This window comes from Lemur catta, chromosome 18, assembly GCF_020740605.2.
Source record: "Lemur catta isolate mLemCat1 chromosome 18, mLemCat1.pri, whole genome shotgun sequence".
Taxonomy (NCBI): domain Eukaryota; kingdom Metazoa; phylum Chordata; class Mammalia; order Primates; family Lemuridae; genus Lemur; species Lemur catta.
The window spans coordinates 28851059-28873119 of NC_059145.1; the positions used below are offsets into that span (position 1 = coordinate 28851059).

The 22061-nt window shown below is 41.1% G+C and overlaps 1 protein-coding gene across 2 annotated transcripts in view; it reads right to left on the reverse strand.

The window, feature by feature from the left end:
• Positions 1–22061, reverse strand: part of PTPRG (protein tyrosine phosphatase receptor type G) — a 667952-nt gene that overhangs the window by 124053 nt on the left and 521838 nt on the right. For both annotated transcript variants that reach the window (XM_045530961.1, XM_045530962.1), the window contains exons 7-8: positions 14943–15100; positions 5262–5454 (exon numbers count right to left, since the gene is read on the reverse strand). In XM_045530961.1, coding sequence (XP_045386917.1) covers positions 5262–5454; positions 14943–15100 — 351 coding nt within the window. The remainder of the gene's footprint in view (positions 1–5261; positions 5455–14942; positions 15101–22061) is intronic.

Consider the following 22061-nt stretch of genomic DNA (forward strand, 5'->3'; position numbering starts at 1 on the left):
CATGTTGTTGGAAGGAAAGTTATTTTTCTCTGTTCACTGTTCCAAAAGTCTTCACAATAGACAGTATTCAGCACTTAATCATGGAAAGCTCTTCCATGTGCCCGGGATGTGTTGCAGAATAACTGAAATGACAGCCCATTAAATCCTAAAGTCTGTCCAAGTTATTTACTGACAAAGGGCAGAGTTGCAAATTGGACGTCCCTTGAACAACCCACCAAGCCTAAATATTGTTTCCATTTACTGGAACTAAAGCTTTGTATTTTTTATGGATGACATCCATTGTAAGTCTTTCTTCGGCAAGAATACAATATTAAGATGACTTTCCCCTCTCTTCCCTTTGTTGTCATATGGGGTCAGGCCTCCCGAGCTTGCACTGAAAGGCTGAATTCTGTATTCTCTATTCCAGGACGTCCAATCATGCTGACAGGGGGCAGGATGGGGGTGCATTAACTCACCCCCCACCGCAGGGCTGCTCTCATTCATGATCACAGCCAGGGGATGGGGGAGGCGGGGAGCTAGACTCACTCAACTGAGGCTCTGGTTACCCCTTTCGTGAGAAAGGCGACCAGGTGTGAAGGTGGATTGGTAAGTGGTTGGTTACCAAGTTAATAAATCTCTAGTTGGTCCCAGGGTCTTATAGTGCAATAGAAAAGCAGAACCAACCAATTCACAGTCATGGCCACTGCCATCTTCAAGACAGAATGTATTTACCTTAAAATAAGTCTATGATTTCTCCATTTAGGCTTCTCCAACTTAGTTCGAGCCATCCCTTATAGCAGGGCTTCTCAGGTCAAATCTGGTCTGCCACCTATTTTTATAAAGCTTTGCAGGAAGACATTTTTTTACACTCATTCATTTACTTTTTGTCTACAGCTGCCTTCATGGTACAATGCAGAGTTGAGCACAGTTGGCCCTTGTATCCATGGGTTCTGCATCTGTGCATTCAGCCAACCATGGATGGAAAACATTTGGAAGAGAAAAGCCATGATAAAAAATATAAAAATAAAAAATAATATAAATTTTAAAATTACAATAACCATTTACATTGTATTAGACATTATAAGTAGCCCAAAGATTATATGAAGTATATGGGAGGATATGAGTAGGTTTTATGCAAATGTTATGCCGTTTTAAATCAGGGACTTGAACGTCCAAGGATTTTGGTATCCACAGGTGTCCTGGAACCAATCCCCTGCAGATACCCAGGGACAAATATCATTGCAACACAGACCACACGGCCACAAAAACAAAAATATTTACTATCTGGCCCTTAACCCAAAAACTTTACTGATTCCTGCCTTATGTAATTAATTTATTTTTCTTTCTTCTGTGACAATAGAACAACGAATGCATAAAACACTATAGCTTTCCTGGGCATTGAAAGCTTCCAATAATGACTAGAGAGAGAATGCCAATCAGACAGGATTTGTTCTTTTTGAATTACCCGAAGATTATAGAATACCACCCTTCTCTTTTTAAAATTGTTTTCTACAGAAGACTGGAGAAAGAAAATGACTCTTTCCTTGCACTGGTTCTTTACTGTTTATATCTCTAAGGCCAACGATGGAACCCCTTCAAGCTCTCTGATGACTGTTAGTATCTATGCATGGCTTTTGGCCTATACAGCTGTTGAATTACCTGAGTTTTCTTGCAGGGTGGCGGGGACAGCATTTGATCATTCAGACATCCATGACATGTGTGTTTAAAAACAAATAGGGACCATCACCAATCATTAGGGAAATGGAAATAAAAACCACAAAGAGAAACTACTTCATATTCACAAAAATGGCTAAAACAAAAAAAAAAAAAGATGCACAATAACAAGTACTGGTGAAGATGTAGAGAAATTGGAACCCTCATACACTGTTGATAGGAATGTAAACTGGGTGCTGCTGCTTTGGAAAACAGTTTGGCAGTTCCTCAAAACTGTAAGCAAAGGGTGACCATATGATTCAGCAATTCTACTCCTCAGTTTATACCTAAAAGAACTGAAAATATCTGTTCCCACAAAAACATGAACATGAATGTTCACAGCAGCATTATTCATAATAGCCAAAAAGTGGAAACAACTCAAATGTCCATCAAGTGATAAATGGATAAGCAAAATGTGGCATATCCATAGAGTGCCATATTATTTAGCCATAAAATGGAATGGAATTCTGATACATGCTCCACTGCAGATGAGCCTTGGAAATATTATGCTAAGTGAAAGCAGCCACAGATAAAAAGCCATATATATCATATGATTCATTTATATGAAATGTCCAGAATAGACAAATCCATAGAGACAGAAAGTACATTAGTGGTTGCCTAGCACTAGGCGGAGGAGGGACAGAGGAAGGGAAAGAGAGAGGAGAATGGGGAGCGAGTGAGTGACTGCTAAATGGTATGGAGTTTCTTTTTGGGATGACGGAAATGTTCTGGAAATAGTGGTGATGGTTTGCACAGCTTTGTAAATATACTAAAAACCCCTGATGTGTATGCTTAAAAAGTATGAACTTATGGAATATGAGTTAAATCTCAATAAGGCTGTTATTTTTTTAAAAAATAGGGATACTATTCAGCAATAAAAAGTAATGACCTGCTGACACATGCTACCACAAGAATAAATGTTAAAATCACCAAGTGAAAGACAACAGCACACCAGAGGTTGCTGGGGGTTGAGGAAAGGAGAAAGAACTGACTGCAAATGGGCACGAAGGAACTTTCTGTGGTGACAAAAACATTCTAAAACAGGACTGCAGTGATGGTTGTGCAACTACAAATTTACTAAAAATTATTGAATTGTACATTCACAACAGCTGAATTTATGCTATGTAAATTATACCTTTAATACAAGGTTGTAAAAAAACAGGAAAGTTTCCTACACTGCTGGCAGGAGTGTAAAGTGGTCCATCTAATCACTTTGGGAAACAGCTAGGCAGTATCTAACCAAACCTGAACATGTGTGTCCATTTTACTCCTGGGTAGATACCCAGTAGAGATGTATGTCCGTATATTCATAAAAGGCACATTCAGAATTTTCATAATCACTAACACTTGGAAATAATCTACATATTCATGTACACTGAGATGAATACATAAATTCAGGTAGAGTCACACAATGGAATTCAGCAGTGAGAAAGAACAAACTGTAACTACATGCAACCCCATAGAGAACCGTCAAAGCCAAGGTAGAGCAAAAGCAGCAGGATGCAAAAGAGGACAGACTAGATGGCTCTATTTCTATGAAATTTACAAACAGGCAGAGTTAATTTCTGATAGTGGTTACCCTTGGGAACAGACAGTGATTAAGAAGGTGGATGGGGGGAGGTTGTGGTGATGAGTTTCTTGATCTGAGTGCTTGTTCAGTTTGTGAAAATCCATCCAGCTGTGCGCGTATTACACGTGTACTTTTCTGTATGTATGTAATTCTCCAATCATACATTAAAACCACAAATCAAGACTGCACCTAGATCTCTCTCTCTATGCCTCTAGAAAGATCAGAAAACATTTTAATATTCACACATCTTAAGAGTCAGTAAGGAAGGAATGCTATGATAACTGGAATAAACCTTGTAGGATGAAGAACAGATTCTCCATATTTAAGGATGGGTCCATGGCTCTGGACAAATTCAGAAAAAGCATGTTCGGTGGATGATCTTGCCCACTTTGACAATTTAACGCAACCGAAACCATTATCTTCTTTAGCTCTCCTGGATAATAAAGGCCATGCATTTTCTCCGTGCAGATGATATATCATATGCTCAGCCCATTTTTCAGCAAAGAGCTTTGTAACTGTCATAATTTCAGCAGTTCTGAGCTACTAGATCTTGCACTCACTTGTGATATAAATTCCTCATCCCCCTAAATGTCCTCTACATATACCTTTCACAAAACAGTCAATGCCCTGGAGGCCTGCTTTTCCCAGGGCAAGTCCTCTTGGGATAAGGCCTTCAATTTTGGCCGTTTTCTTTCTTTATTTTTTTTGCTAGGCTAAAAAAAATTAGCCCATGTGAGGTTTTCTATGTCAGCCCAACCGAAGATATTTTATAGGTCTGTGAGCTTCTTAATTCTCCCATTGTTCCCAGAGAATGATGCCCTTGACAAAAAGCATCGGCCCCAAATTACTTGAATCTCAGCCGTTTCTCAAGGGAACCTGGCCAGACTTACTTCTCCTCGCTAACCTCAAACAAAATCACACAAGGCAGGAAGGAAATGATCACATTCTTAAACTCCTTTTCCTCTTCTTTTAGCTCCTTTTCAGATACATGAGCTTGGAAAATGGCTCATTCTTATCATCAAAGTGCATGCCAACGCAGCTATTTGTGGAATGTAATCTCATTCCTCCGATCCCTCAAACTTCATATGCCAATAAACCAGTCCCTTTTGTTAGGGGTGGGGGCACGCTTGAAACAAAACCTCCCCACACAACTTACCACACGAACAATACCATAGTCTACTTCCAGTACTGAAAAATGAGACAAGCTCTTCCTTTATTACCCAAGCTCACCATTCTGAAGAAGGAGAGCATTGGGTTGGGAAATATCTATCTTTTCACACCCAAAAGAAAATTCCTTCTTGTTCCTTCCTCCCTTCCAAGTACTAAGGCTTTGATCAGCCTCATTCCTCTAAGTGTTTCCCGAGCTCTGTGCCACAATTATGACAAATCCCAGAGCCTGAGAGAAGGGGTGTGAAGGTAGAATCAGACTTTCTACTTTCCTGGGAGAGAAGTTCATGTTCATTTTGCATGAAAGAACAGAAATGGAAAAGACTGAGGTGCCCGAAAATGATAAACTCATGTTTATCAGATATAGGGATTAAACTGCTAAATAATAGTTGAAAAAAGCAAGGGATTTTCAGTAGGGGTGAAAGCTAGAGTTGTATTTATAGTTCTCGCCTGGGGTGAATGTGAGTAAGAATGCTATGTACTGGGGTGTTGGAAGCAATTCCAAGGTCCTCATGTCTGAGCTCAGAGATAAATGCCCGATCGACAAAGCTTTCAAAAACCTTTGTTTAGACACTACTAGTTAGTTTTGAAATTACAAGGTAAAAATGCAGAAAATGATCTATTATTAGTCAAAAGTCAAAATATCACACCTATCTAACAGAAGTTCTTCCCACAGCTGCTTCTATTTATCATCCAGACAAGTTTCTTTTAGCAGAGAAACATATGCACTTAACACCAAGTTTCAATTCTTGGCTGGCTTTGAACTCCTTTTAATTTAGTAATTTATGATAAGGAATCTTCCTCTGGGCAAGGGAACTTAATCCAAATATACCTTTAGAGGCTTCTGTCCCTAGTGGGTTCTCTAAGAAGTCTGTCATGTCATGGTTCCAGGCGTCACGGACGGCGGATTTGGACACCACCCTGTCGTTCAGATCCTGCTGCGGTCGAAAGTTATTTCTCAGATATTCCACCGACTTCACGTGGTCTTGCTGCTCCGTGGTGAAGATGGAATAAAAAGCCTCGAGCTTAACAGAGAACCAGAGAGAGGAGGGGAAAAAAAAAAACATCAATTAGAAAAGCTATGTGGTCCAAAGCAGGTGGGGGTGATAAGAACACAAAATGGTAGGAAGTGCCTGATGCCAAGGCTGATAAACCCAGCAGGACCTGAGGCTGCCTGCTGGAATCACTGCCAGCAGGTTCACGTGGCTCTGGTTTCTGTCTTGCCAACTGACCAGGAAAACACTTCATTTGAGGGCTGTACAAAACTCTGAGTTTGTGTCTCACACCAGAATTCTAGTCTTTCTGCAGTAGCCCCCTCCCTCCCCCCCCTGCCCCGAAAGACTTTTAGTATTACAGGAAAGAACAGAGAGTTACAGTGAAACTGGTAGGTTTTGGAGGCAGACTGCCTGGGCATGAATTCTAGCTCCATCATGCACCCAGTCTGTGACCCTGAACAAGCTGTTTATAACATCTCTGAGACTCCATTCTTCCTCAATGAAATGGTGACAATCACGGTATTTAACCAATATGATTTTTGTCAGACTTAAATATTGACAAAACATTGAATCCATGTACAGTGCTTAAAACAGGGCCTAGCACATAGTAAGAGTTCGATAAATACCAGGGATTTAATTCTTATTATCAAGCATCCTCTGACATACTAGGAATCAAGTTCAGCAAAGTCACCAAGATGCTAAATGCATGACCTGCAAGTTAAATTGCTCAAGTTCAACAGTTACCAGATGAGTACTCATGGACAAGCTTTCTCAAGCTTCCTCAACTGTAAAACATACAATAACAGTACCTATCTTATACTGCTGTTGAGAAGACTAAAGTCTATGTAAATTACTTAGTACACAGTAAGCTCTCCATAAAGATTAGAGGCTATCATTTTTATTAATATTATTAAGAAACACCTTCCACAAGACTGCTGATCAAACTCTCAGGGAAAGCAAAGCAAAAAAAAAAAACCAAACCAAAACAAACAAACAAACAAAAACAACAGGGCTCCAGGATCATATTTCTATGAACAAAAGGGATTCTTTGTGGCTGTCAACATTCTGATCATTAAAAAAGGTCATTCTATTATATATGAGGGATGGAGCAGTGATTGGGTGACAGAGACTGGTTCTCAAAGGGTCACAAAGTTTATTCTTGTCACCAAAGAAATGATCTGTAATCTGAAATGCCCAGCTGCCAAAAATACTAAGTCCTTGAGGTATGAAAAGAAAATGGCACAAGGAAGAGAAAAATGAATGAACTGTTTCTGGCACATCTGGCTCCTCCAGTGCCAAACGAGGATGCTTTCTGAAGAGAAGGACAAGGTGGAAAGGTGTCACAAAGACGGTTCCAAGAAGGCATTGAGTGACTGCCCTGGGCTTCGGGGAGCCAGAGGGTACCCAACACCATTGTGTAAAATAAAAAAGAGGAATCACTACCTGAGTTTCTGCCAATTCTGGTTGGTCATCTGGAAGCCTGGAACTAACTGCATTGTTTCTCAAATGACCTCAAAGAATGACACAGACCTACTTCCAAACTGTCACAAACTCCCTCCCTTTTGCACGACAAAGTGATGAATTCACACAATGATTTTAGCCAAGAAAAATCATTTCAGTATGTGAATTCACCTATCATTCTACCTCCCCTCCAATTCTATTGCTTATGTAAAGTCATAATAAAGCATGAAACCTTTTGTGCCTTTTCATTAAACTAACAAATAGGGACAGGACCCAGGACCGTCTCTCAGCAAGGTGAGTCTCTTCACATCTAACAGCTCATCCAGTCTCCACACAGAATTTGCCTTCCTTCCCATTTTGCTCTCTGCTGTTCCTTCTTTCCTTATAGCAAAGAGAGAAGGGCAATAAGTGACAGAAAAATTAAGAAAACTGGACGGCTTACTCTGTCCAAATGTGACCCCCTCAGATAAAGACAACTAAAGATGTCGAAAAAAGCACCTCTACCTAGTGATGGGGACTCGCTTGGTAGGACTACCCAAATCAGAACTGAATGCATCAAAAAATAAAAATAAAAAAAAATAAAAAAATTAAAAAAAAAACAGAGAACAGATTTCTGATTTTCTAAGAGAAAATAACTTCTTGAAATTCTATGAAAAGAATGAACAAAGACCCTCTGGAGACAGTCCAGGGAAAGACAAACCAAAATGATTAAAAGGATGGAGAAGAAATCCTGTGAGGAAAGGTTAAAGGAAGTGGAATTGTTTAGCCTGAAGATAAGGCGAATGAGGAGTAATTTGATTAAAGGCCCCTGTATGTAGAAGATGCTGACTGGCTCTTCCACATGTCCAGAGAAGCCCAGAGAAAAGGAACTGGCTTAAATTAAAGCCTTAGAAGACGTGAGTTGAATAGAAGGCAGAATTCCTTGATTTTCAGGGTGATTTTTAAAAGAGGGGACTGGGCTGCCATACACAGCAAGTTAGACTGGAAATTCTCTGGAAGAGATAGCTGTCTGCCCTGAAACAGTTTAATTTCTGAGACGCCAGAAAAGAAAGGCCTGGGAGACTGTCTTAGCAATAGACTCTGAGGTTTATTTATTCTCTAGAATACTTGCTTCTTCCACAGCTAGCATTTAGTTCTCCAAAAAAGTTTATTTCTGATGCCTCAGGAAAGAACGAGTCACGTAACTGTAGAGAGAGGCAGGCTCTGAATTTAACACAAAAATGCTTTCACTTAAATTGCTGTTACAGCTTAATGACATGCTATGGCTTAAAAGCTCGGGCGGCTTCCTTGTCATTAACTCAACTTGCCCAAAGAGTTTGAAGGAAGAAAGTGATGGTTCTGAGAGTGCACTGATGACCTGAACGATATTATATTGTCAACTGGATCATAGCTTTGCTTGACAGTCACACAAAAGAGGAAAAGGAGGACAAGCTCATCAAATGTCCTTCGGTAGGCTGGTGGCATTTACTTAAACTCCACCATTTCTCTAAGTTGAATGAAAATTGCCAGTGGCCTCTTTGGTAACTGGCATGCTTGGTCAGTGAGTAAAGACCTCCACGATCCTTGGCTTGGTGAAAGGAGTCTGCATTTCTCACTTTGGCAGATGAGCAGTGATCATCTGGGCCAGAAATCTACTGACACATCATTACACAGCTGCTTCAGGCTGTCCCTTGACCCTCACCCTTGCCTTGGACCTCCACTTATTTGTTCCAAAGGATGCCACACAACCACCACGAGAAAGTGGCCCCTAGAGTTGTGCAACATGGAAGTCCTATGCAATGCTAGAGCCAGAGAACAAACTGTACAAAGTTGTATCTCTGGGCCTCTGACCGGTCAACATGTTTGGTGCTGAATCTATTTGACCCATCTAGATATGGTCATCAGCTACACAGTGATCCTATGAAAACGTCCATGAGATTGTGTCATGCCTCTGTTCAATACTTTTTTTAACAGCCTCCCATTCTTAACTGTGGGGCCCTAATGATTGGACCTGTGCCTAATTTTGCAAACTCAAAACGCTTACTCTTGCTACTTGGATTCAAAATCCTGTTTTTAAACCCTGCTTCCTGAATGTGTGATCTTAGTCAAATTATTTAAACTTTCTCTGCTTTAATGTCCTTATTTGTACAATGAAGATAACAGCATTACCTGCCTCATGTGGTTTTTGTAACTATTCAATGAGTTACCATATATATAAAGCATTTGGAATAATTCCTGGCACACAGCAGGTGCTCATAAATGTTATTATCACTACTATTGCTATTATTATTGCTTTATGAGGTATGTGGTAACTATTAATATGATTGTACTCCAACGTTACAACAATTGTAAGCTACCATCTACTCCTTTTCTTCCCTATAACTCATTTTGATCCAGTCTATTATGTGCCAGGTACTTTGTTAAGCACTTTACAGACATTATTTTGGTTTCTACCTTCTTTTTAGCTTAACATAATAACATTAAAGTAACATTACTAATAACACTATTATTATAGCATTCACACTAGCAGCTAATATTTACCGAGCACTTATTATACGCAAAGCATTGTGCTAAGAGTGTTATGCACTTTCTCTTAATCCTCACAGAAATCCCATAAGGTTGGTGATACTATAATAATTAATACTACTATTAGTATTAGCGTTATTGACTAATAAGGAACACCGGGCTTGGAGACATTAAGTAACATGCCCAAAGTTGCACAGGAATCAAGGTGAAGTGAGGATTAGAACCTTAGATCTGCATGACTCGGTTTTCCATGATCGCAGCCACTTCGTGCCAGAAACCGCCTATGCCCCAACACAGAAAGAACTGGAAGCGTGAACAAGATGCAGGCACAGAGAGAAAATGCTACCCACCTCCCAAAGCCCTCACTTTCATTCACCTTATCCTTTTCCAAAGAAGGGTAATAAACACGGTTGGATTTATTTTTACTTTAATACAACTAATGAAGTCTTTACCATTTAGTAAAAATAAATGAAAGTTTTTATTTCCATAATATTAAATTGACTCTTAAACTTTCCAAGTGGACGTGTAAAACATCTCTTTCTTTTATCCCTGCTTGGGGAGTTGTAATTGCAGTTTAACTGGTGCTGTTTCAAGAACAATTTTAACCTTGAATGGCAAATGTGTTGGCTGGAAGTGTATATAAATCATTTCAACTTAGTTTTTATTATAAAAGTATTCCAGAGAATAATTAGTTTTTAATCTGTCGGTTCGAATCAAAGGAGAGTTGAAATTTATTCATGCCATTCACGTGCGGCTGGATCTGCTGTCCCCCGGACTTGGGCAGGGGACCACTGCGGCTGAAGGGAAGAAAGGACAGAAAACCAAGAGTAATATAATTATGAGCCATCAAAAGGCTGATATACACAATATTTTAAGGGGTGGGTATATAATAGCAATGAAACAAAACCAGAGCCCATTATTAGTGCAATAAGAAACTGGAGGATAAGCATTAGGAACTGAAATGTCTCACCTAAGGTCACGGAGAGACTTCAGCCTCATCATACATTTGAGGGATGACAGGGCAGGCTCTGTTTTGCTGCCTCATTATTAAACAAGACAATAATGATGGAATATTAAATTCCCAATAGCCTGGAGCATCCCAAGTTTTACTTACTGAACCACAGCTGCAAAAATAAAATCTGAGAAGAGCTAGCTAAATGCAGGGCTATGTCCTTCCTGCAGTTACAGTTTTTTCACGAAGGCAATTTAGAGAAAGGCCTTTACAGAAGAAAAAGGACTCAACCATAATGAACAACAAAATATCTCTCTTGGATTAATGACGGCATCGTCATCCACCATTTAAGAACCTTCTTTATTCACATGCACTGTACATCATATGATGGAAAAGAAACTTTCTGAATTAAGTGACTCACTAGTTGTTGTGGCCCCGAGATAAATCTTTAACAGCTCTGACAGCCCGTAGCCACATGTGGCTATTCCATTTGCAAATGTGGCTAGCCCCACATTGAAATGATGCTATTATGGCTCTACTGGGTTAAATAAACTATATTTATAGTATTAAAATCAAGTTCACCTGTTTCTCTTTTCCTTTTTTAATGTGACTATTAGAGAACTTAAAATGATGTATGTGGCTTGTTTTACTTCTACCCAACAGTACTGCCCTAGAAGCTCAGTGATTTTTTAATAACAGCAATAAAAAACCCACCTAATAGCTCCCAACCACTTCTTGTGGTACCAGGCACTAGTTTAGGTGTTTTTACTATTACCATCAGCATTTACAGATGAGAAAACCGAGGCACCAAGTACTAGAGTAAGTTGAGTAATTTAGCCAAAGAATGAAGCCATGAAACCCAGGCGGTTTGCCTCCAAAGCACATCTTCTTAACTCCAAAGAGCTGCTCTACTCTTTCCGACAGAGATACCTTTGGTTTAAAAGGGTCATACAAATAAATTCTTTACCGATCCTCTCCAGCTTCCTATTAGGAAAAAAAAAAAAATCAAATGCCCAAAGGCAAACCAACTAGATGCATTCAGACTTATTTATTGCGTTTTTGATAGTACCCCCTAAGAAGCACTTTAGCAAAATTCATGCTGGGGAAAATTATAGGCAGTGCCATATTTTAACCTAAAAGAAGCAAACAGCCCTGGAAAGGGAGGGTTGGGTTAGTTGGCAAGGGGCAAACAATCATCGTCTGAGAACCACTGTTCTAGAATAAAACAAATCCTAGTATACTGAACTGAAAGACAATTGTTTTCTCTGACTGATCATGAACACCCTGCAGGCAACTATCTCCATGCACTGTCCTGCTGTTCTGACCTCCCACACCAGGGCTGAGAGTGCCATCGTCCTGTTTGGGGGACAAGGTCATGGCATAATTTTTGCCTGATATTGACAGCAGATGTAGAGTGGAGCCATATAAGCCATGCTGACTGCTGGTCTACCAAGCCAATATATGATTCCATTAGCAATGCCATATTTTGATCTAGAGTATTATAACACAAGCCAGAGGTAGAGTTTGCTGGCTACAAGGGCTGGTCTGAATGTCCAACTAGATTCACAAAACAGAACATAAGAGGAAAAATAAGTTGTTGCTCATATGTACTCTGGAAAGCTTCAAAGAAATCCACATCACACAAGTCAACAGTGTGTACTAACCACTATAGTTTATGGTGAACATGTTCTCATATTCACTGCAGGCAGGCACCCACGCTGGATGAGGGAGAAGAGAAGAAACAGAGACTTTAGAAGAGGAATGAAGGCCTAGGAATGTTTTCTTTCTGATAGAAGCAGACATGGAATTCATGACCACTCGGCTTTCTCGAGTTGGCTGTTCGCCTTCCTGAAATGAACATTCTGTGCTAACTTCAGAAAAAATGCTGGCAGGATCAGGGTGGGACGGTCTGAAGCGATAATACTTGGATGGCTAATGCTTTCCTTTGCAAGGACTGACACAGCTGTGACCTCTGCAAAGCTAGCCAGCAAGGATCCAGTTTGGCCACATGAATATGAGTTGGTTTCCTCCCTCGGGAGAGAGATAGGGATGCACGAAGCAGTGTCTGATAAAGTATTATCTGAAGATGGCTTTTAGTAGAGAAACTGGAAAGCAAATATGATTAGTTTATTTCTTTTCTATTTTCCTGAAACACAATACCTACTGAGAAGTCATATATGGGAGGGCAGAGAAAACTGTTCCATTATTTCTTCTCTTCGAATGTATGGGTGGCAGAGAGCGGGAGTGTAAACAGATCTTAACAAAGTACTGTTTCACAGTCCCAGCTACCAAAACGGGGCTCAAAATGCTTCTGTAATTGACAAGACATGCAAGCCCCAAATTCTGTCTTTTGTTTGGACCCACTACGGATCTGGAGCTGCAATGCAACCCCGTAAATGTTAATGGTCCCTATTTCTTTCCAGTTGATCAACTACTACCCTTTGCCTCTCCTTTCACGTGGCACCCTGCAAAAAGGTGGCCAAATCTGTACTTAACTTCCTTATCTTAAACTTTAAAATCCTTGAAGACAAAAATATTTATCTTAATTGACAAAAAGGAGCCTTGAAAAAAAAAAAAACCAACAACAAAACCCTCTCACCAACTCTGCAGATAAAAATATTTGGACTGTAATTTTATTTTTTTAAATAAAACAATGCTGGCTTCACCAGTAGGAAGAAAACTCATTTCATATTTCATTATCTCCTCAAGGCTGGCAGATCCTGTTCAGAAACCAAATCACCAAGCCCTTCCTTTTTCTCCAGAGTGGAATTAGAAGGAAAAAAAAAAAAAAAAATCTCAAAGTAAAATGAATGTCAACAGTGGTGAGGCCAGATAAATCTGTTTAGCCTGGCCCTACACCACCTACCTTTGTCAGCAGGATAAAGTGTCTCTCCTGCCCCTCCCTCCTTCTAGGCAACCTGTTCCATTTACCCCAGAAGGGCAACACTGGATGTCTTAGGAGGCCATTGGCATGTCTGATGACTCATGACCTAAGGTCAGCCAATCTGGTGGTTGGCCAACATCTATTCAGACCTATCTCCTTGAACGCCTGTCATAAGACCCAGTGTGCTGTCAGCTGGTAGCCAGGCCTTGTAACTGGTATTAGAGCAATCATATGGGGGGGGGGTCATTCCTATGAAATGCCCTGAAAGGAACTTTCCATTTTTAGATAGTGCTGGTTAATGGCTCAAATCCACTTCTTGCAAATCCTACCCATTGTGCCTGGCTCTGTTTTCCAGAATTTTGCAGAAGAAATCTTACTTTTTCTAACTCAGTCCATGCTAAATTTTGGACAACTAATATATCCCTTCTAAGAATTCTCCCCTTCCATCTAATAAATCCTCATGAGGTGACTCCTAAAGACCCCTCATCTCCCTCACAGTTCCCCCTTCCTCTGACATGTCCTAACCCCAGCTCCATTTTGCCAATTCCCACCCACAATTAAGTGTTCGGCCTAAATCCTGCCTTCCTGTGACATCTGCTCAGGCCACACTCAGGAGGAAGCAGTACAGGACAGTGCTCAGAAACATGGGTTTTGGAATCGGACAAACCCAGGCTTGGTTTCTGGCTTCGTCATTCATCACCCATGAATCTCTGGGCGTGGTACCCAATCTCTCCATGCTGTGATGTCCTCTGTGAACCATAGTAGCGTAACACCCATCTTTCAATGCTGTTTTGCCACTGGTTAAGTTGACATATGTAAAGTGCTTAGTGAAGGTGCTTGGCACACAGAAAGGGTCCAACCAATGGTATGTTTTATTTCATTTCTTCATGTACACAAATGTCTCTTTTTTCTGAACTGTGGGCAGGCTTAGGGGTCTTTGGGATCAAGCACTACGGCTTGGTTACCAGCTATATGACCTTGGGCAAGTTACTTACCCTCTGTGCCTCTTGGTCTCCTTTATAAAATGGGGGTACAAATAGTACCTACCTTGTAAGACCGCTATTCATGAAGATTAAATAGCACACATGAAGAGCTTAGAAGAGTCTCTGGCACTAGATACCATCATCACAGACAACAGTTATTATTCTCTCCTGAAGACACAATACTTAATCAACATATAATTTTTTAAAATTTGAGATAGGGTCCCATGTTGTTGCCCAGGCTGGAGTGCAGTGGCACAATCATAGCTCACTGTAGCCTTGAACTCCTGGGCTCCAGAGATCCCCTCACCTTTGCCTCCTGAGTGGCTATGACGATAGGCATGCACCACCACACCAGGCTAATTTTTTTTAATTTTTTATAGATACAGGGTCTCATTATGTTGCCCAGGCTGGTCTTGAACTTCTGGGCTCATGTGATCCTCCTGCCTCAGCCTCCCAAAGTGGTAGGATTACAGGCATGAGCCACTGCATCCGGCAGTATCTAATTCCATGCCTGCAATGTTCCTTAGCTAGTTAATTTGCAACCGAGAAACCGTGTTTTAGATTTTACAATTCTTGGGTTCAAAAACATGTTTATTGGAAAGACTAAAGCAATCAACGAAGAGCAGAGTGTCAAAAAAAAAAAAAAATCCTCACCGGCGTATTCTAGCAAATGTTAGTTACGTCAACACAAAGCAAGCAAGCACAGAAGTCTCATGTGAGGAAGAATATCTACCTGATGGTAAGAGATGGGGACGGGTCTCCGGAAGACTATCCACTCCACAATTTCGCTACACGGTGGGGTGGTCAAAGAACCTGTGTACCGATAATAGCTGCCCAGGGATGCAGGCAGGAGGTCCCGGAGGACGAAAGGATCCAGAAAGGTCTCCTTCTCTGTGTGGGGAAAAAGGGAAAAGAAAAGCACAATGGTAAGTTACACCATGCCGCAGACACGCAGTCACAGCCCTCCGCATGCCGGTGCCACATCACAAGCCTTATGTTTGTTTACATCCCGAGAAGCACTAGCATTTGGTGGTGGGAGAGCCTCAGAAAACAAAGCAGCGTTTCTCAGGGTGTGTTCTGAGGACTCAGCACCACACTGTATTTCACAAAAAACAGGTTCCATGATGAACACCGTTGGGCAACATCAGCGTCCCTCCCCGCTCCCCAGGAAATAGACAAAACACTCTAGCATAGTAAAGTCTCTGAGAAGTCTTGCAGAAAAGAAATGGGCCTTTGTTTAATCCACCCCTTCCCAATCTCGTTTCACCATAGAACTCTTCTCTATCAAGTACCTATGAACTTGTAATCAACGGAACAAACTTTGGGACACAATGAGGCCATCACTATGAAAAGAAAACTGTTAGGCCACCGGTGACATGCAATCCCAAACCTGGCTACATTTCATTATGATTCCAACCAAGCCCCATCCAAATCTAAGTGAAACTAACCAAGGCACAATCCTGAACTTAAAAATGATAGCCCCAGAAATAGGCTGCTTCGTTTTTACAAAAATAAAGGTATCTTCCCTTAAAGAGAAGAAATGACAGTTAAGCTGAGACACAAGGATGATATCTCACAATAACCCTACGAGGAAAGCAAGCCACGGAGTGGGTTAGTGTCTGCCCATGGTCATGCAGCTCCTAGGAAGCAAAGCTGGATGTGAATCCTGGTACTTTGATACTAGACACTGAATAGTTCTGACTCGGCTAATGAAGGAGGTGAAGTTAATTAGGTGAAAATTAAAGAATAGGAGTAAAGAGGTGAAGAAGAGCATTTTAGGTAGTAGGAACAGCATGTGCAAAAGGCCCAAGGCAGAAAGGAACACTGTCAAAGAGAAGGTTAAGGCTACTGTCTTATAACTCTGCCAGGCAGGCTCGGTAGATCATCCAGCTTCCTTCATGAGTCAGAGATGGTTCTAGTCTCTGAATGCATCTCTAGAGATCTAGCCCTGAATTTAAATCTGGGATTCTCTCTTCATCCTTGTTAGACATATAACAAGACTATCAGAGTCCCACTAACGGGTTAACTCAGCTCTTAAATGGCTTCCACCGTGGCTCCCAGAACATTCCTGGGAGACCTCAGGGCTCCAGGTTACTGCCTCGGCACACCTGTGATTACAGGAATATTCCGCCGGGGTTCACGCCTCCTCTCTCCTCTTCTACCTTTCATGCAGAACAACCAGCACAGATGTTTGGGCAAATGTGTATCCCCGGACTCTAAAAGTCTATGTAACTGGGGGATAATGCAAAAACCCCAATAGAAATCAACTATATTAGAATAATTAAAATTGTAATTTCCTTTTGGAAGAGATTAGTTGAATAAGACTTAATATTTATTTAGCTTTTCGTATATGCCAGGCACTTGTTTGAGTATTTGTAAGCTGCAAACATTTAAACAGCCCTCACTCTATGTGCCAGGCTCTGTTCTAAGAGCTTTATAAAGATTGATTAACTTATTTAATACTTAAAATAGCTCCATGAAGTTAGTTCTATTATGATCCCCAATTTATAGAGCTGGGATGCAAAACCAGGTAGTTGAGTTCAGAATCCAGGCATTCATTATTTATATCACTATGTTCTATTTTACAGTTCCATGAAGTATGTACTTTGAATACTCCAGTTTTACAGATACAGAGATCAAGGCACAGAGAGGTTAAACAACTAGAGTCAAGTTCAACAGAGAACAGTGGAGTAAAGCAGTTATTCGTGAGGCTCGCAGTCCTTGGCTGATTCCCACAGAGGCTTTTGATTCATTTTTCTAAAAGGAAAAATTTCGTATTAAGTGATCAATGCAGAAGTCTTCAAATCATAGGGTTCTATAATCAAAATTACAAAAACAGTTTCTGTGGGACAAAAGGCTGCAAATAACGGAATCACCCCTCCGCCCACTGGCAAGTCTGGGCTTTAATTTAAACCTGGTCACCAGCAGCCTAATGACAGGGGAAATCTCTGCAAACGTGCTTGGCTGGAAGTGGTTTGGCCGGGAGGAGAAAATATTTTGGCCTTTGCTTGCCGCCTCTGCACTCTCTGGGCTGTGTCAATAGTCAACTCAAAACCTCGAACATTAGAGGATGCACGTAGGCTTGGCACCACCAACTGCAAAACTGCCCCCTTCACGGCTCCCTCACGTTGTAAGTATACTCTGTGTCACATGGAAACACACTGACCTGCTTTAGGATTAAGGGCTGCAGCCCGACTGACCAGAAAATCTGAAGGGTTCTCCCCTGGGGGCCTGACCCAATATGAGGGTTGCAGTTACGCCCTGTATGCCAACAGGAAGTGATGAGATAATCCATCCAAGACCCCAGCAGCCAAGCCCCCAACTAAAGCATCCACTCTAGAAGCGTTCTTAGCCTTAAAGAACATAAAAACAGAAAGCAGAGACAGCTGCCCCACCAACAGGAGACTAGATTTCAAAGGGGAACACTGATTCAGCAGGATCGAGACTCGTATGGGCTCATGATTCGGCAGGCACCGACGGAACCTGCCAGTGTGACCCCTGCTGCACATGCAGAAGGCAGGTTCTTCCGGAGGCAGGTTCTGGCTTTTGGTGATGAGAGAGCACAGTCAGATCAGTGGGATGGGTAGACCGGTGGCGGGTGGGGGAGGAGTGTCTGGCTTCACTGCTTCTTCCTTCCCCCACTATCACTGTCCCTGGATCTTAGGACTCTGCAATCTGGAAGGGCCTCAGACAGCCCCAGTTCATTGGCTCTGGGAGTCAAAGAAGCATTTCTTCAAACAAAATCCTACCCGGGAGCCCAGGAACTCAAATAGCTAAAAGTGCAGCCACTGTGGCTGAAGCTGAGCTGGGGACTCAGGGACCCTTTGCAAAACCACCAATTTACTCTAATTCTTTAATTTTATGGATAGGGAAATGGACGACCAAGGTCAAAAATGTGAGGAGTACACAGAGACTTGTGTGGGATTCTTTCTTTAAGGAAATCACCAAGGATTTGTAACAGTATGCCTGGAGGGCAGGAAACATCACTTAGCTGAAAAATGAAATCTAATCACTGCCCTCCACCCCCAGCACTTCTCTGTGCTTACAGAGGTTGGTGAGGAGAGCAGATTCTCAGCTTGTCTGGGTTCAAATCCCAACTCTACCACCTGTGAGCTGTGTGAGCTTGGCTGGGCTATTAAACCTTCCTGGGCTGCTGTGAAGATTAAATAAATAAATAAATAAATAAATACAAGAAAATGTTCAGAAAGACCCTGGAACACAGTATACATCTCATAAATGATACATATTATTCTTATCCTAATTATTATTACTTTTGTTCTTATTATTATTTCTCTAAACCACCAAGGTTTTATCATGTGCTTCCTTTAATGTTTTGTGCATATGTCTAGTGCCTTAAAGGTGCACAATGTTGCTGTATTCCCCATCAGCATGAGCAGTATAGGTTAGCATTTTCTTTGCCAAAGCTCTAGCATGGGCTTTGAAACTAACTGACATTTAAAGGCTGTGTGACCTTGGGCAAAGGTCTTAACCTCTCTGAGGCACTTCTATTTTCTGTGAAATGGGAGTAAGGAGAGTATTTCCCCCCACTGTTGCTGTGACAATTGAGCAAGCTAACAAATGTAAGGGGCTTAGCACAGTGCCTGGCCCATTGTAAGCCCTGATTTATTAAGGCAGCACTTGGCTGAAAGCAAGCCCAGCTGAGTTACATGCTGGCTCACTTTGGGTTTTAGGGCAGGGATTAGCAAATGTTCTCTTATAAAGCACTAGATAGTAAATATTTTAGGTTTTGCCGGCCAACAGGCAAAATCGAAGATGTTTTGGAGGTACTTAAATAGCAAACACACTTCCACAACCTTATTAACCATATTCACAATGCTAATAATAACTGAGTACAATTTTCAAAATATATGTCTACTTAATGAGAAGAACAGAATTCTTTTTGGGGAGAGTAACATTCCACTGAATTAGAGATAGAACATGCAAACTTTTCTTAGCTCAGGGTCCATACAAAAACAGGCAGTGAAATGAATTTGGTCCTCAGGTCATATTTTGCCCACCCCCTATTTGAATACAAGTGTTGCGGGAGGGATCGCAAGGATTAGAAAGTCACCATGATAGGCACAGCCAGACTTTTGAGGGAGGGAATGGCACTACGTGTTCAGGTGCCCCCGTCATCATATGACACTTTCTTTTGTGAACATGAACAATATATATTATAGAATTAACTCTTGAGTTGTTTTTGCCCCCTTGGGTTTTCTCAGTTCATATTAAACATCACTTTACACTGATCTTTCTGAAAATTCTGTTTCCTGCTCAGTCCCATAGGCAGTGCCCACTCACAAATGGGTTACTCAGAATGCTTGATTATAAATTAGAAGCAATTTTAGAAATGGTAGCCTTATATTTTTAGTATTGCCCACGAAGCCTGCTTAAGCCATAATGGGTCAAGTGACCGGACTCAAGGCTGGGAGGTCCTCACTACAGCCAGTAGGGAAGAAGGAAGAATGTACTTCTCAGTTGAAAACTTAAACTCTTCCATTAAGAAAATCTTAACAGGCTGGGTGGCTCACATCTGTAATCCTAGCACTCTGGTAGGCCAAGGTGGGAGGACTGCTTGAGGTCAGGAGTTCAAGACCAGCCTGAATAAGAGCGAGACCCGTCTCTACTAAAAATAAAAAAATTAGCTGGACGTGGTGGCATGTGCCTACAGTCCGAGCTACTCAGGAGGCTGAGAGAGGAGGATTGATTAAGCCCAGGAGTTGGAGGCTGCAGTGAGCTATGATGAGGCCACTGTACTCTACTCAGGGCAACAGAGCAAGACCCTGTCACACTGTCACACACACAAAAAGTCTTAACAAATGTAGATATTATAAACGGGGAGAAATACTAGGGGTAGCCCCCCTGGATTTGAATCCTAACTAGTCTACTTAAAGGTCTGACCTAAGACAAGTTATTTAATGTCTCTGTTTCCTCATCTGTAAAATGGGATAACAGCAGCATCAACCTCCTAAGGAGGTTCTGAGTCCTAAATGAGTTAACATAGTTAAGGGCTTAGGAGAGTGCGTGCCACAGAGTAAGTGCACATAAGTGCTTGTTAAATAAATCTTTTCATAAAAGGGCATTGTGACTCCATGCCCATCCCACCTCCAACTTTCATCCTAATTAGTGATTTGAATTCAAAACATTCTTATCCCAGCCACTTACTAGTTAAGAAAAATATTTGAAACACTCTACTTATACCACCATTCATTCTATTATACCATAATAAGCAGGTACTGTGCATTACTACATAAAAGAGTTGAAAAGGAATGAATCTCGTATTCCACTTCCAAGGATCTCGGGTGCTGTATGCAGACAATATTGTATTTTAATAATTAATTGTTCATCAAAGAAAAAGATGAGGAACAGGGATGCTAAATTCAAAGTTATTCAAATTGCAAAAATGAATAATGTATGACTTTTATATTAAATACACACTGTATTAAGTAGTCTACATTTCATCCAACTCTGTCTTTCATTTTTAAGCATTTTGAACGACAAGATGAATAATCAGTTAGGGGAGGTTTATTTAGAAAAAGAAATACCTTATTTGAATGCAAACGGATTATAGCTGAAGATGATTAAATTTTCCTTATCAATTAGGAAATTTTGTATGAGGGCTTTAAAGTCATGGTCAACCACTAAACCCAGCACAGCCCAGTTATCCCTGCAGCTTCCTTTCAACATTAAATTATATCCGGCTGATTCTGTTCAATTTCTTATTTCTGATAGCTGTGCCAGGAGGCAATTTTTAATTAAAGAAAATTTGAAAGATTCAAACATGCATAATTGGATTAAAAATGTGATCATTAAAACATTAGATGATAATCATCTGATTGATTGCATTTTTCAGTGTGTTAATAACCTAATATTTTCAATGCTTTGGTTATATAGGAAAAAAGAGAGCTCTTTATAAAATATGATGAATGATCAACTTATAGAAGAGAACTGTGCAGTAATCAAGAATTGTGGAATTATACTGAACACACACACAGACACACACAATGAACAAAGTAGTACTCTGGAAGGTGTTTGCACAGAATGTGGTAGTTTATAGAGGATGAAAATCTACAATACGCCCAAAACAAGAGACCCACTAATTTTAGGAAAGTGTATGAAGAGCCCAAGCTGCTGGTTTTAGTATAATATTGTTTAGTTTCTACAGGGCTTCCCAAAACTTTTTTTTTTTTTAAGGAAAAGTGATTAATTTTTCCCTAAATGCTTAAGATCACTGGGGCAGGACTGGCCTTCTGCTTGTGTTGGGGAGGGAGGGAGGGTGGGAAGAGGTGATAATGGAAAGAATTGGGTATTAAGTCACTCTAAATGGAGGAAGATTTATGACAGGGCTGCTCAGTCTTCAATGTGCATGCAAATCACCTGGGAAGCTTGTTAAAACGAAGATTCTGATCTAGGAGGTCTGGGGTGAGAGCTAAGATTCGGCATTTTTAATAATGTTGATGCTGGTGGTCCCAGGACCACACTGGACTAGCTAGTTTCTACAAGGGCTGTATCAATGGGCTCCTACACCCTCTGCAGTCTCATCCACTTCTACCTTCTGATTCTTAGGTACAGCCACACTGGCCTCTCTGCTGTCCCATGAGCATACTACCCCAGGCCCTTTGCACTGGCGGCTCACCCTGCCTGGAACGCTTCTTCAGTACCCCTTTCATGGCCGGTTTCAGACGAGATGCTCTGCAGCTGCTAACAACTTAGTCATGTATGAATGACCCATCTCTCAATGAGGTCTACCCTGACCACTGTTTTGAAAATAGCAATTTCAAGAGCAGAATCATTGAGAAGGAATCATTTGATTAAAAACCTGAAGGCAGTGAGGAAGTAAGCCACGTGGCTT